General features: G+C 36.9%; 1 protein-coding gene across 14 annotated transcripts in view; it reads left to right on the forward strand.

The window, feature by feature from the left end:
* LOC135217790 (potassium voltage-gated channel protein Shaker-like) overlaps nucleotides 1-15,924 on the forward strand; it is a 693,892-nt gene that overhangs the window by 523,798 nt on the left and 154,170 nt on the right. For 6 of the 14 annotated variants that reach the window (XR_010315194.1, XR_010315196.1, XR_010315195.1 and 3 more), the window contains exon 1: nucleotides 1,814-3,371. The exons of the other annotated variants lie outside the window; for them this stretch is intronic. Coding sequence is in view for 3 of the 6 variants with exons in the window: in XM_064253823.1 (XP_064109893.1) it covers nucleotides 3,217-3,371 (155 nt within the window). In the remaining 3 variants the exon portion in view is untranslated. Of the gene's footprint in view, nucleotides 1-1,813; nucleotides 3,372-15,924 lie in introns of those variants that run through there. 14 annotated transcript variants of the gene reach the window in all.

The following is a 15,924-nucleotide window of genomic DNA, read 5'->3' on the forward strand; positions in this document are numbered from 1 at the left end:
AATTTAAGGTCAAAGATGAATTTAGATTAAAAATAGCTTACCTTGCTGTGTGTGTGTGTGCTCATGCCTTCACGTCAGGGCAGTGTTTTCTGTGCTATCAGAGACGTAAGATTCTTTTCTACTGCAGTCATAATGTTGGCATCGCGTTTTTCTTGTGAACTTTGGACTTTTGCCTTTTCAAGTATTAAGTTGATATGCTTCTGCAAAAAATGCCGATCTCTACCGTCCGTGGTTAGTAGTGAAATGCGGTTGATATGTCCGTAGACTTTATCGTAGTTGACAACTATTTTATTTTTCAATACTGAACCCGAATGTTTAAAATGATTTGAGGTGTTGCTCTTTGAGGGATTGTGTTTCGACATCGATCTGTTTAAACTCTATAATGAGAAGATAAGAATAATTTACGGCATTGTCATTGCTTCGGCAACTGTTAACGTAATGTTTGACTTTTACACAAACACGAAATCACTAGAAATATTTTGACAGATTTTAATTATTTATAAGCTTCCCAGTATCATAAACCCAAAGGTCATTGACTTCAAGTGAGGAAAAGCAATAAATACAACGAAGACCATAGATGGCGGTTACGAAGCTTGTCGATTAACCATTAACCAAGAGTTAATTATGGTGATTGTAAAAGAGTAAATGAAATCATACCAACAACAGAAATGTGTAATAGAAGTTTTATGTTTATCGATTTGGGCTCTCAATTCTCACAGTAAATGGCTCATTAATATCCGTGATTTGCTGTGGAAACAGTCCCTCTGTTAAGTAGTTTTACAAAACGTCTTCTGAGTAGCCTTTAACGTCTGTCATCTTTAATATTTTAATGATATCCGAGAGGTAGGCTTACGCGGGAAGTAGTGTAAGTTATTCTTTTCAGTTACATCATGACACACATTAGACATACATACGTGTATACACACACATATATATGTGTGTGTGTGTATATATATATATATTCATGTGCCTGTGATGTGTTTTGTGCAAACGAGATTTAAAATTCGTTTTGTTCTGGACCCTTCACATTTTTTACAAGACATTCATCTTGATAAGTAATTGCGCCAGAAATGTTTAGATATATCCCTACAGTTTTTTTTCCAAAACCACAGTAAGTTAATTTTATTTCTAGGTTAATATGAACTTGAAACTCGAATGTAAATTCTTGGCGATGCCAGAATTATTAAGAAATCGAACCTTCGTAGTTGAATATTGTGATAGAATTGCCCCAATCCTTCATAATGTTATGGGCGTAATTGTACACATTTCTTTTTATGAAATCCATTTTCTAATTAGAGATGTTCTTGCATTTTTACTGGCTGTACTGTCATTTTTCTCCACTTTAGCCTGGGTTCTGTCCCGTCCCCTCTTCGGCATCCTCTCTTTCTCTCGTTTCCACGCATTTTAAAGGGATTATATTTGGTTGTGATAAGTTAGCCAATCCCCAAACAACACCATCGATACTACCGTCTCTCCTTGGAGGTGAACTTCATCTGTTTCCTGTACAAATGTGTTAAAGATAGTCTCGGCATGGTAGCCACCTGAATTGTTGTACACTTCGAATGTGTGCATAAAGGGTGTACAGTTTTGGGTCTGATGTGCGTGTGCGTGTGCGTGTGCGTGGCCTGGGGTGGGTCAGGGGTAAGGGAGGGTCTAGGATGACTGCCACTGGCTGAGGGAGGAGGGAGGGAGGGAGGGACGGGAGAGGAGAGAGAAGGAAGAGGAAGGCGAGTCGGGTTGTGGGGGAGGGGGGATGATGAATGGGGGAGGGGTGGGGGTTGTAGCGAGGGTCTGGCTGTTCGGGGCAGACACTCGGGCTGGTGCCGTCAACGCGTCCGCCCGTCGTGCCGAGCGTGCGTGTGTGTGTGAGACTGTTGTTGTTGTTGTGCTGCCCGCCCACCGCCAGCCCAAAACGCCCACTGACAGCCACCACCGCTGCTGGGCGGGGCTCAGGTGGCCCATACCTGATGGAGAGGGCGAGGGTGGCCACCTGTCTTAAGCGTCAAGGTGTCCTTAATGATCAGCAGCCTTTGGAAAGAATAACAACAGCGATCGGTTGTGTCGAAGTCATATACGTATGTATGAAGTGCATCGTGTCCTCAGGTATATAGATGATAGCAGAGGAATTGGGTGAAAGCGAGCGAGCGACAGAGCCACCATCCTCAGCGGGCGGTGCCCCCGGTCGTGTTACCCGAAGAGAAAATCAGATTGAGATGAAAACAGAAGGCAAAATCGCAGCAGCTGCTGAGGCCATTTTTCCTCTCCTGCCCCTCAAGTAGCTCTACTGCTACTGCTACTGCTACTGCTGCTGTTGCCTCTGCTGTGTTTATTGTTACTGCTGCTGCTGTTGCACATCCTTCTCTCTATTCTATACCACGACAGCCAGTTGCACTCTCTCTCCTCCCTCAGTGCCTCCATCTACTGGACCTCCTCCCCCCATCCTCCCATCCCAATCCCAATCCCAATCCCACAGCAGTCGAGGTTTTCTCCTCTCTTTCTCTCTCTCCTTTCCTCTCTGTCGCCTCTCAGTCTCTCTCATTTTCATTTCTCTCATTTGTGTTCGGGAGTGAAATGCGTATTATTTTCAAAGTGTGGTGTATTCAACATGGCCCTCTGCCTGTGCCCGTCCACAGCGCCCACATTCCTCCGCCCACCACACACCCATCAGTGCACCGCTGAGCCGGCATCAGCAAGAGGCCGCCGGTGGCCCCGGTGTGTGTGAGGGCGTGAGAGGCGGGGAAAGGAGAAGAGGAGGAAAGAGAGAGAGAGAGAGAGAGAGAGAGAGAGAGAGAGAGAGAGAGAGAGAGAGAGAGAGAGAGAGTGAGTGAGAAAGAGAGAGAAGGCCACCCACCACTGAAACCCGCCCACCGTGGATCGGGGTGTGAGTGAGAGTGAAGTGTTGTTGTTGTTCTTGCTGTTGAGGAGGAGGAGGAGGAGAAGGAGGAGAGGAAGAATAAGAAGAAGAAGACGAAGAAGAAGAATAAGGAGGGGTGAGGTGGAGGGAAGGGCCTAAGGAGAAGAGTAGCAGGGTTGTTGGTGGCAGCAGCAGCAGCAGCAGCAGCAGCAGCAGGAGTGATCGTTGTCAAACCCCGAGGAAGAATGGGTTAGTGACACCCAGTGGGTAATGTGTGAGTGCATCCGAGTGTTATGAGGGGCCCCGTTGGTCACCTACTGCTGTAGCTGCCCCCACCCGTCATCATCAGGCGTCTGGCAGCCATGTCCATGTCCTTCTTCACGTTCCCCGTGCCCCGATTCTTGTTCCGGGGCTCCGGCGAAGCGAGAGACGACAAATCGCTCCAGCAATCCCGACAGCAGAAGGATTCGAAAGCCAACAAGCCCTACGACTCTGCCGACCACCATCACCTCTCTGGGTAAGGAAGAAGGACTCGAACCTCCGCTGCCTGCCAGGCTGCCATCCTCCTCTCGGTTATTGACGATGGACAGGGACAGGTTCCTCCTCCCAGGTGTCTTTCTGTCACTCTCCTTCTGTCTCTATTTAACAGTTACATCTCAATGGAAGTACATTTATAGGTCATGCGCCTTACCTCGAAACTACAAAGAGACTTACTACTCCATCACTTTAATATTTTCCTGGTTCTCGTATGATTCTCTTGAACCCTTCCCCCACCCCTACCCCCGACCCTCAAGGCCTGATATATCCCCATGCTACGTTTGAGCTCCGTCAAGTGGTTTTGATTTTTTTTTTTCTTTTCTCTCTCTCTCTCTCTCTCTCTCTCTCTCTCTCTCTCTCTCCTCGGTACTCTGTGGAAACCCATTTTCATGAACCTTCTCATTCTTTGGTATTAAACAATGCTTCTCTCTCTCTCTCTCTCTCTCTCTCTCTCTCTCTCTCTCTCTCTCTCTCTCTCTCTCTCTCTCTCTCCTCGGTACTCTGTGGAAACCCATTTTCATGAACTCTTCTCATTCTTTGGTATTAAACTATGATTCTCTCTCTCTCTCTCTCTCTCTCTCTCTCTCTCTCTCTCTCCCCGTTCACACACTGTCAGTATAGTTATAGACGTGTCTCTCACTGAAATGTTTTCCATTACTCTTCGATTATTACTTATGGACGCTTAAATATACATACCTTGATATCAGTCACCGTAGAAAACCTAAGATTTCGAAATGCCCAACTGTGTCTTGATAAACACTGGGATCTCAATATAGCGGTGGATAACCTTTTTGAGAGAATGGAGCGTGTCACAGCTTATGTCTCTATAGGTTTTCAGTCATGTTTTTATTCACAGTTGTTTACCGTGGTCAATTTCCACAGCGTGCTGTCGTTATTTGCATTTATATGTGCGTCCGCGCGCTGGCTATTGATGCCCCATAACAGTTGACAATCACCTTTAAGACTGGTGTCATTTGAAATACACCAACGTGAAATTCATCCATTGTTCGAAAGTTCAAATGATTTTGCTTTGCATCTGTGTCTGTTTGTTGATCGTTTCCGAAGTTTTCTCCTGTGTTATGGTAATAACATTTTCCTTGGCTTAACACTTTTTGACGCGTATTACTACATTCTTTTCTAGTTGCAGAAAACCGAAAATGTCTGAAGCGAAAGAAGAAACACAGCGAGTATTCTTTGCTAGACATTTGCTTTTAGCAGTTGACATCGATCGTAAGGTACTTAAATATGTACTGTATATCCTTTATTATCACTTTTAGTGTTATTATTATATTTGAAGGATACATGTGGTGGTGATGGGAGTTCTGATTGTTTATTTTTGGTGAATTTGTAGATTCTGATATTCAGTAATTCTCGAAAAAGCATATTTCTATTCCATGCAAAATCACAGTGGAAATAGCTGATTCAGTAAATATATATAGATGAATACACGCACACATAAAGATGATAGATTGGCAAAATATATTCGTACCGTTGCTGGACGAGGATGGAGAGGTGTGTATATATTGAAATCATCATTTGTTTTGCAGTAGTAGCTACGGTGGTAGTGGTTGTAGCAATGATTATTAAGTTTCAGTCTTTAAAACTGTCAGTGCCATTACTCGTCTCATTATGACACATGACTCGTTCAGTGAAACAGTGATCGTAGCAGTCGAATTGGATTTATATTTAAAATGTTTTATGCTCTTTTATATTATGTTTCACAAGTGACTCGTGCAAAGAAATATCGTTTGTTTTGCTTTACTTTGGAGTCAAGTTTATTGTTTCTCTTCATTTGTTTATCTTTGGTACAAGTAGGCTTTTCGATACAAACATTTGAAAAGGGGGTGAGGTTCCTAATCCTCCTACAGTGCTTTGGTTATTCTGCAATACTACATTTCTCGAAATATAGTAATTGGTTCTTTACCTTTGACGTTAGCATAGAAGTGCCCCCCTCCCCCACCCCCTCGACTGATAATTTATAGGCTATAACATTTCCACTCTTGTATCATCGTTCATGTGGACTGGGGCACTTTTCGTGTTACTTCTTCTTTCAGTGTTCTTATTTTTTCTTCTTTCTTGGGTACATTATTTTCTCATGTGTTGAACTTGCACATACGAAAATAGTTTTTTCTTACTTTTTGTTTTCTTTAATTAAGAATTGTGATAAGAATTAGGATTGCGTGTGTACAGCAAAGATCTTGAAATTTTCGGCATTTTTATTCCATCAGTCCCAGGAAATTTTGAACTAATTTTTACTTATTTTGAGAACGTGTTTTATGGATTTTTATTATCTTGAAAAATTTCCATATTTTTCTAATACATTCGTCTTTCCAAAATTGATTCGTCCTATAAAATGGTAGTGGTCTCTGTTACAGTAAACGGGATAGAAAGGTTTGGAATTGCTCTCATAAGATAAAGTTGTTTAAAGTCTTAATAGTGCTCTCTCTCTCTCTCTCTCTCTCTCTCTCTCTCTCTCTCTCTCTCTCTCTCTCTCTCTCTCTCTCTCTCTCTCTGCAAAAATGGGCTTATTTGATGTATACATACGTTCATCTTGAACATACAGGTGATTATATATATATATATATATATATATATATATATATATTATATATATATATATATATATATATATATATGTGTGTGTGTGTGTGTGTGTGTGTATTACACAAACACACATATATGTATTTGTGTGTGAATACATAATGTGTATCATACGTTGACATGTATATATAGAACTCACTGATATTTATAAATCTCATGTAATGGTGTTACTACTGTACCTTCTGAACTAAAATACCCGCAAGATTTATTTATAGACCATTTTCCGTTCCTTTATGATTGTAGTGTTTGATTGCTTTACTTTTACAGAGGCCATAACAAATGATGAGAAAAAACCCAGTTCCGTGGTGTATGATAGGTCGAGATCATTGGAAGAGTGGTAGTAGGTGTTCATTCTTTTACGTCTTTATTCATTGTATTTACCGAAGCAGGCTAACAATGGAGAGTTTCCAGGGAAATTATGTAAGCGGCCAGAGCAGTTGAGAGTTGTTTGTGGATGTGCCATTCACGTTTACACAACTGTTTTGGAAATCTTTGATATAAATGCGTACGCATAGAAGGTTATGCATATATTTCTGTGCCTGAAGTATAGTAATCGGTATTTGTTTCCATATCCCTTTTCACTTACGGGGTAGGGTTAGTTTTCATGTCGTCATCTGTAGGTCTTTTGAGACGGGGATCTTAGCCTTGTCGGAAATGGACGGATCGACACTCCTATATATATATATATATATATATATATATAATTATATATATATATATATATATATATATATATATATATATATAGTATATATATATATATACATAAATTATACACAGTCGTGTGTGTATGCGTGTGTTGGTGTATGACTTGTGCTGTGTGTATGCACGCGCTAGCGTGCTGAAGTTAAAAAGTGTAATTTTAATTAATATGTTGTTTTTATCTCTTATGAGATATGGAATCGTAGTACGTTTTATCAGATAACCTCATAGCAAAGTCATTTATTGCTGGTCTGAATCATGAGCATAAAGTTTAAACGATAGTTTCTTTATTCATTTAGTCATATTTTCTTTACTCCGTGTCATATCACTATTGTAGGATACAGTAAATATTTCTTATTGATATTCAGCTCTTATGCATCGCCTCTTATTATATTTCATATCAGATGTTATGGTGATCGGTTTAATTTTATTTTTCCTTCCATTGATCCTGGGGCATGAAAGTTAACATTAATAGAGAATGGATTTACTTCTGTCCCGTTGATGGCTGGTCTTTTAGCGGGTCTACTCTTTCAATACTCGCTACTCTCTGTCGTGAGTTGTGAGTCTTTCTCTCTCTCTGATTCCCACCTGTGCATCTGCATCCAGTACCTTTTACCTCAGCTCACTGTTACTCATTTTTTATGTCGCTGCAAATTCTCTATACAGGTTCTGTACCTTTGTTATTGCAGACAAATGACAGAATATGGAGAATCTTGTTTTAAAATGGCATAATGCTAAAGTTTTTGTTATTTTTTCAGTCCCAGTTCCTTTGGTCCCTGACATCTCTAGTTTATGTAAGTCTAAAAAAGGATTAGACTTACCTATTCATGTAAAAACATTTTTTCTCTGTTTTTAACCCCATAAATGAATATGTAGACATAACACCTGGTTCCTTTTGTAAAACAAGTTTTTCTCCAAAAGTAACAATTAAATGAAACCATTTCGACCATTTTACCGTTATTACTTTGTAAACCAATTTTTCCCTCAAATAACTAAACATAATAGTTGAAAATAGTTAGACCCATACCTGGTTTTCTTTGCTAACCTTTTCTCATATAACATAGTGAATATGTAGACATACCTGTTCTTGCACCATTTTCTCATGTAACATAATGAAGATATACGTAGACATACCTATTCTTGTAACATTTTCTCATATAACATAATGAATATGTAGACATACCGGTTCTTGTAACATTTTCTCGTATAACATAATGAAGATATATGTAGACATACCTATTCTTGTAACATTTTCTCATATAACATAATGAATATGTAGACATACCGGTTCTTGTAACATTTTCTCATATAACAATGAATATGTAGACATACCGGTTCTTGTAACATTTTCTCATATAACATAATGAATATGTAGACATACCGGTTCTTGTAACATTTTCTCATATAACATAATGAAGATATACGTAGACATACCTAGTCTGTAAAACATTTCTCATATAAAACATAATGAAGATATTACGTAGACATACCTAGTCTTGTAACATTTTCTCATATAACATAATGAATATGTAGACATACCGGTTCTTGTAACATTTTCTCGTATAACATAATGAAGGTATACGTAGACATACCTATTCTCTATTCTTGTAACATTTTCTCATATAACATAATGAATATGTAGACATACCGGTTCTTGTAACATTTTCTCATATAACATAATGAAGATATACGTAGACATACCTAGTCTTGTAACATTTTCTCATATAACATAATGAAGATATACGTAGACATACCTAGTCTTGTAACATTTTCTCATATAACATAATGAAGATATACGTAGACATACCTATTCTTGTAACATTTTCTCATATAACATAATGAATATGTAGACATACCGGTTCTTGTTACATTTTCTCATATAACATAATCAAGATATACGTAGACATACTTATTCTTGTAACATTTTCTCATATAACATAATGAATATGTAGACATACCGGTTCTTGTAACATTTTCTCATATAACATAATGAAGATATACGTAGACTACCTAGTCTTGTACATTTTTCCGTCAATATCATAATGAAGATATACGTAGACTATACTTGTAGAATATTACCTAGGTTCTTGTAACTTTTCTCATATAACATAATCAAGAAATATACGTAGACATACTTTATTCTTGTAACCATTTTCTAATTTATCAAATTAATGACATGAAGACATTTTACCGGTTCTTGGAACATTTCTCAATTAAACATATGAAGATTAGGACATGCCTAAATCTTGGTAACATTTTCTCATATAACATAATGAAGATATAGACATGCCTAATTCTTGTAACATTTTCTCATATAACATAATGAAAGGGTAGTTTCATTATGTTATGCCATATGAGATGTTCACCCTTCATAAATTAAGAGAAGTTTCGATTTTGATAGCATTTTTTGCTTGCTTTATCCTGAATGTCCTCGACTAATAGAGCAAAATCCCACTTTAATTTCTCTTATATTTTATGCAGACGAACGACAACAAATCTCAAAAGTTCATGGGGTCATTAGCTGTCTTTTCACTCCCTTCCTAGCCGTTCCAACATGGGTTGATCGCCTTCCCTCCGTTCTGTTATGTTGTTAAGACTCTCTCTCTCTCTCTCTCTCTCTCTCTCTCTCTCTCTCTCTCCTCATCTTCTCTCTCACCCCCCCTCCCTCTCTCTCTAACGGAGTTTTTTTCTGCGGTTATTGATTAGCACTTAATACTTTGGTTTAGAATTTAATGACATGATCTGTTTGGGTGTCTGGTAGAGGTGAAAATGTGAAAGAGCTCGTTAACTGTATTTAAAAAGTTGGAATTTGATTATCCGCATTCATGGGGAAACGAAGCAAAGTCAGGAAGCCTCGTATTTCAAGTTATTGTTGGAGGAGACTCCACAGTTTCAAGTTTTTATGTCCATTTGCTTGCAAATCGATGCTAAACCGTTTTATAGGTCGAACGTAATCCACTATTGCTCTGATAATCACAATAAAACCACAAGTGTCCAACTCTCCGTCTGCGTGTGTCTGTGTGGTGGACACAAAAAACAAACGTGTGGAAATTCAGGCATAAACATAAATTATGCATGCGAATGTATTATTCTTGACAAACTTGAATGTCCTGGTAATGATATATAGTTTTGCATATGAATTTGGATGTTTCATTATTCATTGGCGTCATTACTGCCCCATGAATTAGACCAGTTATGTAAAACCTACCCCATGAATTAGACTACTTGTGTAAAGCTTTATGCCCCATGAATTAGACTTTATCTTTATAAGAACATAATTTTAGATATGTTTTTATGTGTGGATATGGAACTTTGGCAGTTTATTGTGAAAGTATGTGATGAACAAACGAGAAGTACTTAGTGAACAAATAATTTGCTTGTTTATTGATTTCATGTTCATATCTGCAGTTTCTTTAGGTCTAATAAGAAAACCCTCGGAAGAGAAAATGAATCAATTCATACCAATCCCACTCTCCTTTTTATTTATTTATTTATTTATTTTTTCATTGATGTAAGTACACAAAGGAAGTGTATCGCAGTAAAGGGCTGCTGCGGTCATCCCATGAAGACCTTGTTACTTATCCCCAGGGATACAGTTAGGTTAGTTAGCTCGGTAATATATCCAGCTTGTTAACGCCCGGATTGTCAACGTAGAGAGAGAGAGAGAGAGAGAGAGAGAGAGAGAGAGAGAGAGAGAGAATCATGTGAAGGTAGCTCTTCCTTTACCTTCTTGTGCAGTACGATAAGGAAATCTTTGGTGAACTTGGCACGCAAGCACACGTGTTTATCTGTGTTGTGGTGTGTGTGTAAATATATATATATATATATATTATATACATATATATATATATATATATATATAATATAATGGTGTGTGGGTGTGTTTGTGTGTGTGTGTGTGCAATTAGTATATGTGTGCCTGTGTTGTGTGTGTGGGTGTGTTGTGGCTTGTCGTGTGTGTGTTTTAGGTGCGCACAGCCACACGAGTGGGTTGGTATGCGCGTGCGGAGACGAGACTGTGTGCCTGTCTGTTCGTGCATCCGTGAGCACAGTCCCCCTATTGGGAAAAGATACCGTAATTCGTAAAGGCGACGTAAATTATATACTATTATATATATATATATATATATAATATAGTATATATATATATATATATATATATATATATTATATATAATATATGATATATATTATATGTTTGATGGGGGGCTTTAATAAGACTTTCCATTTGGCAGCATCGATGTAATATATATATATATATATATATATATATATATAATATATATATATATATATATATATATATTGAGTGTTGTGTATAATATATATATATATATATATATGATATATATGTATATATATATATATATATATATATATATATATATATATATTGAGAATCAACTTTCCATTTGGCATTGGCAGCAATTACGATGTTAATATAATTCTGAAAAGCAAAGCACTATTAAATTTTCTTTCTCTTAACATCAATTAACTGATCGTCTTTAAAATGGTAAGTGCACAGTTTCTTGAAATGTGGGCCTTATGGACAAATTTTTATATAGCGACCGAGATGTTTGGGTCGAGAGTTAGAACTTGATGATTGCTGTTCATCAAATCAAAGAAATGTTTGAAACAATGGAGCTTAGATTTTTGGGTAGTTTCATTCGCCTCATTACAAATAGCACATAGCCTCTTATTCTTGTTCTTTCTCCAACTGAAAAATAATCTTATATATTTTGAAATATGTTTAATGATAGGTATCACAACCTCGTAATAGGGAATTATTTTTGTTATAATTTTTGTGCTTTTAAGATCATAGCTATAGTGTTACGTATGGTTATTAACACTTCTCTAAGTCGTAAAATGATTATGTATAATGATTAAGGGGAATAATAATGATCGCTATTACTTTTCTGTATCGTATAGTTATTATTATCAATTTCAAGTGGATCATAGGGACGAAGAGCAGAATAATTGCTTGATTTAAAAGCAAAATTGTGATTTTGATTGATCGTCATATGTTACGAACTTGCCTTCAGGAAAATTGACCAGCATTGAAAGATAAGTTGACAACTATATTTGGAGAAAAATGTCAAAGTTAGTGATTTTGCCATAGTAAATCGGCAAAGTATATCATCTTTTCTCGTTTGAAATTCTGTACATTTGAAGTGATAGTGAATGGAGATATAAATTATTTTGTTGTGGTGATGGGCATACAGGGTGAGGCTTCTGTTACAGACTTGAGATAGAAGAGGCTTTTATCTCACTACTTGTTCCTCTGGATTTCTTTTAAACCTTTATATAACTCTGACTTGTCCCCTGCGATATTTCATAATTACCATCTAGTATTTTAGTACTGATAAATCCGAAATACTTTTGCAGTAATTGCAACATAAATTTAAAGTAAATGAAAATCATAAATTGAAGGTATGTAGCATGTTGATGATTCAGTTTTTAAAATTATTATTATTTTTTATTTATTTATTTATTTTCTTTTTTTTGGCTATCACAATCCTCTGATTCGACTGGGTGGTATTCATTATTATTATTATTATTATTATTATTATTATTATTATTATTATTATTATTATTATTATTATTATTAATTATTATTATTATTATTTTATGTTGTTTTTTGTTGTTGTTTATTTATAATCCCCGACAAGATATCACTAAACCATTAGCAATGGATATTGTGGATTCTGGAAGAAATTATGGGGTTGTCACAAGCACTGCACAAGTCCTTATCAGCAGTGATGTCTGGACAATATGTTTGCAATAATTCATTTCGATATAGTTATTATGCTTATTTTATTTTAGGTTTCTCTCTCTCTCTCTCTCTCTCTCTCTCTCTCTCTCTCTCTCTCTCTCTCTCTCTCTCTCTCGCACAGAATTTGATTTCTCGTATGTCACTTCTTTATGTGCTTTAGCCCTGAGTAATAACGACCGTCTTGGTTTTATTTTCCAGTCTAGTTTTTTATTATTTAATGAGAAGCAAAGAATATCTGATATACATCCTTTGCTGGGCTGGTTAATGCTTTTTCTTGTATTTTGTATTTTTATTGTACTTTACCGCGATTTTTCATTTTCTGCATTGTTATTATTGTTACCTGTTGTTGTTTTGATGAAAAAAGAAGTTAATTCAAACATTTTTTTTATATAGGTTAGTTACGCAGTGATAAGTAGAGTTCTGTGGTAAATTGGGTAATAATACTGATTCCAGTGTCTTTTCCAATCGTTTTTCCGTTTGCAGAACTTTTGTAAAAGCGTTTATTTTCTGTTCGGTATTGCGGGAAATTAATCTTTTCCTTCTGCATCTTATGCAAATTTTATCCTTATGGGATAATTATTCGAATCTGTTAATTTGCTGTTTATGTTTTAGGGGGCTGACCATGCCTTTTTACCAAGACTTTCACGAGTCCTTTATGTTGAGTAATTAAATATCAGAAAAATATTCTATGCATTAAATGCAGAATAAAATTTTTATCCTTATAAATTCTCATTTAAAAAGAAGCTGTAAAAGGTAGTGTGTATGTCTTCTAATTTTGGTTTTAAAACGATTGCTTTTCCACTGGCCTTTAATCGTTCGGTGTTTCCGTAATCTAAGGCTCTTATTCCTCTGATTTCACTTTCTTTAACTTGTGTCTCTACAACCTACATTGTTTCCATAATGCACATACACACACACACCACACACACACACACACACACATATATATATATATGTGTGTGTGTGTGTGTGTGTGTGTGTGTGTGTGTGTGTGTGTGTGAGTTGGGGTGGGCACGTTTATCTATCTATCTACCTAAACACACGCACACACACACAACCACACAGAAAACCACACACACACACACAACACCACACACACATATTATATATAGATATATATATATATATATATCTATATCTCAGATGTTGTGTGTTATGTGTGTGTGGTGGTGTTTGGCTGTTTTGTAGTGTGGGTACTGTGTGTGTGTGCGTGTGTTTAGGTAGATAGATAGATAAACGTGCCCACCCCAACTCTCCCTTTCTCTCTCTTTGTCTCTTCTTCCTCCTTCGATTTCTAAAGGAAGGAGGCCAAAAAGAATCAAAGGACAAAGTCAGAGCAAACATTGCACTGACCAAAGGATAAAAGAGCAATCGTTGCAGGGAACGGCCGAAGTGTGGATGGAGATTCACCGGGGAAAGAGAGCCGCTCTAGAGACAGACAAGAGTAGTCAGTGTACTAGGAAGAGACTCAGCAGGCCCAGGAAGGAAGGAAGGAAGGAAGGAAGGCCAAGGCAAAGGGATGTTGCAGAGGCTTTAAATCACAACCATACTTTTCTCTCTCTTTCTCTCTCTTCGTGTACACACACACACACGCGCGCGCGAAAGCCATATACACTAACTGTGATTAAAAAACTGATCAACGATTGAGATAAAGGAGTATGGCTAATATAATCTCAATACTGACACTTTTTTTTCTGAGGGGCGGGAAGACTGAGCACATTCCTCGTAGTTCAGGAAAAGAAAATTACATGTTGTCTCTTCTCTTTATGGATACTTCTTCCATGAATAGTGACATTTTGTGTGTGTGTGTGTGTGATGTGTGTGTGTGTGCGCGCTTGCAATGAGTACGTGTATTTCGGAAGGACATGAAAAGGATGAGAATCTTTTGATCCTAAAGACGATGGGGTATGTTATCCGAACTCTCAGGAACCGAAGAACACTCTCTCTCTCTCTCTCTCTCTCTCTCTCTCTCTCTCTCTCACACACACACACACACACACACCTAAGAGAGATTTATCCGTTATATAACGGCTTTGATTTCATCATCCTTTTGCACATTTTGTGATTAACGAAGAAATCGTCATTATAAAATTAATTACAATGATGCATAACATTGCTTTAAAGAAATTCATTCTTAAAAAACTAGAGAATAAGTTAAAAATTCCCTCACCCAAACACTCTCTCTCTCTCTCTCTCTCTCTCTCTCTCTCTCTCTCTCTCTCTCTCTCTCTCTCTCCCCTAAGAGATTTGCCGAATTATGTAACAGCTTTGATTTCATCATCCCTTTTGCACATTTTGTGATTAACGAAGAAATCGTCATTATAAAATTAATTACAATGATGCATAACATTGCTTTAAAGAAAATCATTCTTAAAAGACTAGAGAATAAGTGAAAAATTCCCTCTCCCAAATCTCTTTTCATCTCAAAAGTGTTTTAAAACGACACGCATAAGTATTGCCATTATATCTTCCCTGTTACATTCATTATAGAATGAAAGAATTCATAGCATCCGATTGCATCATTGATTGCCTGACATATTTTGAGATTCGTTAGTAAACAATACTTTTCTCCTGATAATCATCATTCATCTACAACGGTACTGATATCCACTCTTATCGTAAACTGATCCGATTTGAAGGCTTGGGAAAATTAGATTTTAGATTATTGTACCGACTTGAATATCACGTAAATTTAATGCATATAAAGAAAGCGACAAGCGTGTCAGTGATTTCTTATGTCATCTTGATAGATCGGGAACAGCAATTGAGGCTTCCATGTAATTAATAAATTGGTCTTAAATTCCATCTGTTTCAAGGCCATATTTGGTTATGCATTTAGATTCCTTCTTGAATAAGTTTTTTTTGCATTCAGTACGATGCCATAAGAAAAAAAAAAGATGGATTTTGACAGCCCAAGAGACCGTTTGTGAATATTAGAAAAATATATAAACAAAAATAGTCTGACAAAGAAGAACAGTTATTCAAGAAAACCGTAAATTAACACTTAAAGAAAAGATACAGCCAGATAACAGGGCCTCTAATAATGAATCAGAATGTTGATGATGATGATGATAATAATGATAATAATTGGAATGAAATCAGTAGGAGATTGTGTTCCTGATTTGTTGGAATAAAAAAGGAAATGAATGCAGCGTCAGAAAGCAAAATTTGTTATTTTCTACCTAAATAGGAGCACAATCTACCCTTAACCTTATGGTATAATTCTGACCTCCTAACCTTTGCTTGTTTGAAAGGGGTCATGTCAGGTCATGATTCATTCGGTGATACAATCAATTTTAATTAGGATTTTGCTTCATATATTTGTTTAGCTCTCCCCTCACGTCCCTCTTAAGAGAGTTTTTGTCATTTTTCTATCTTTCATTGACTGATTTTTAACACATCTGTGATTCCGTCATGTTCATTCGAGTGCCGCAACTTTAATGTTCTCTCTCTCTCT

This window comes from Macrobrachium nipponense, chromosome 7 (assembly GCF_015104395.2).
Source record: "Macrobrachium nipponense isolate FS-2020 chromosome 7, ASM1510439v2, whole genome shotgun sequence".
In the NCBI taxonomy this organism is placed as follows: Eukaryota; Metazoa; Arthropoda; class Malacostraca; order Decapoda; family Palaemonidae; genus Macrobrachium; species Macrobrachium nipponense.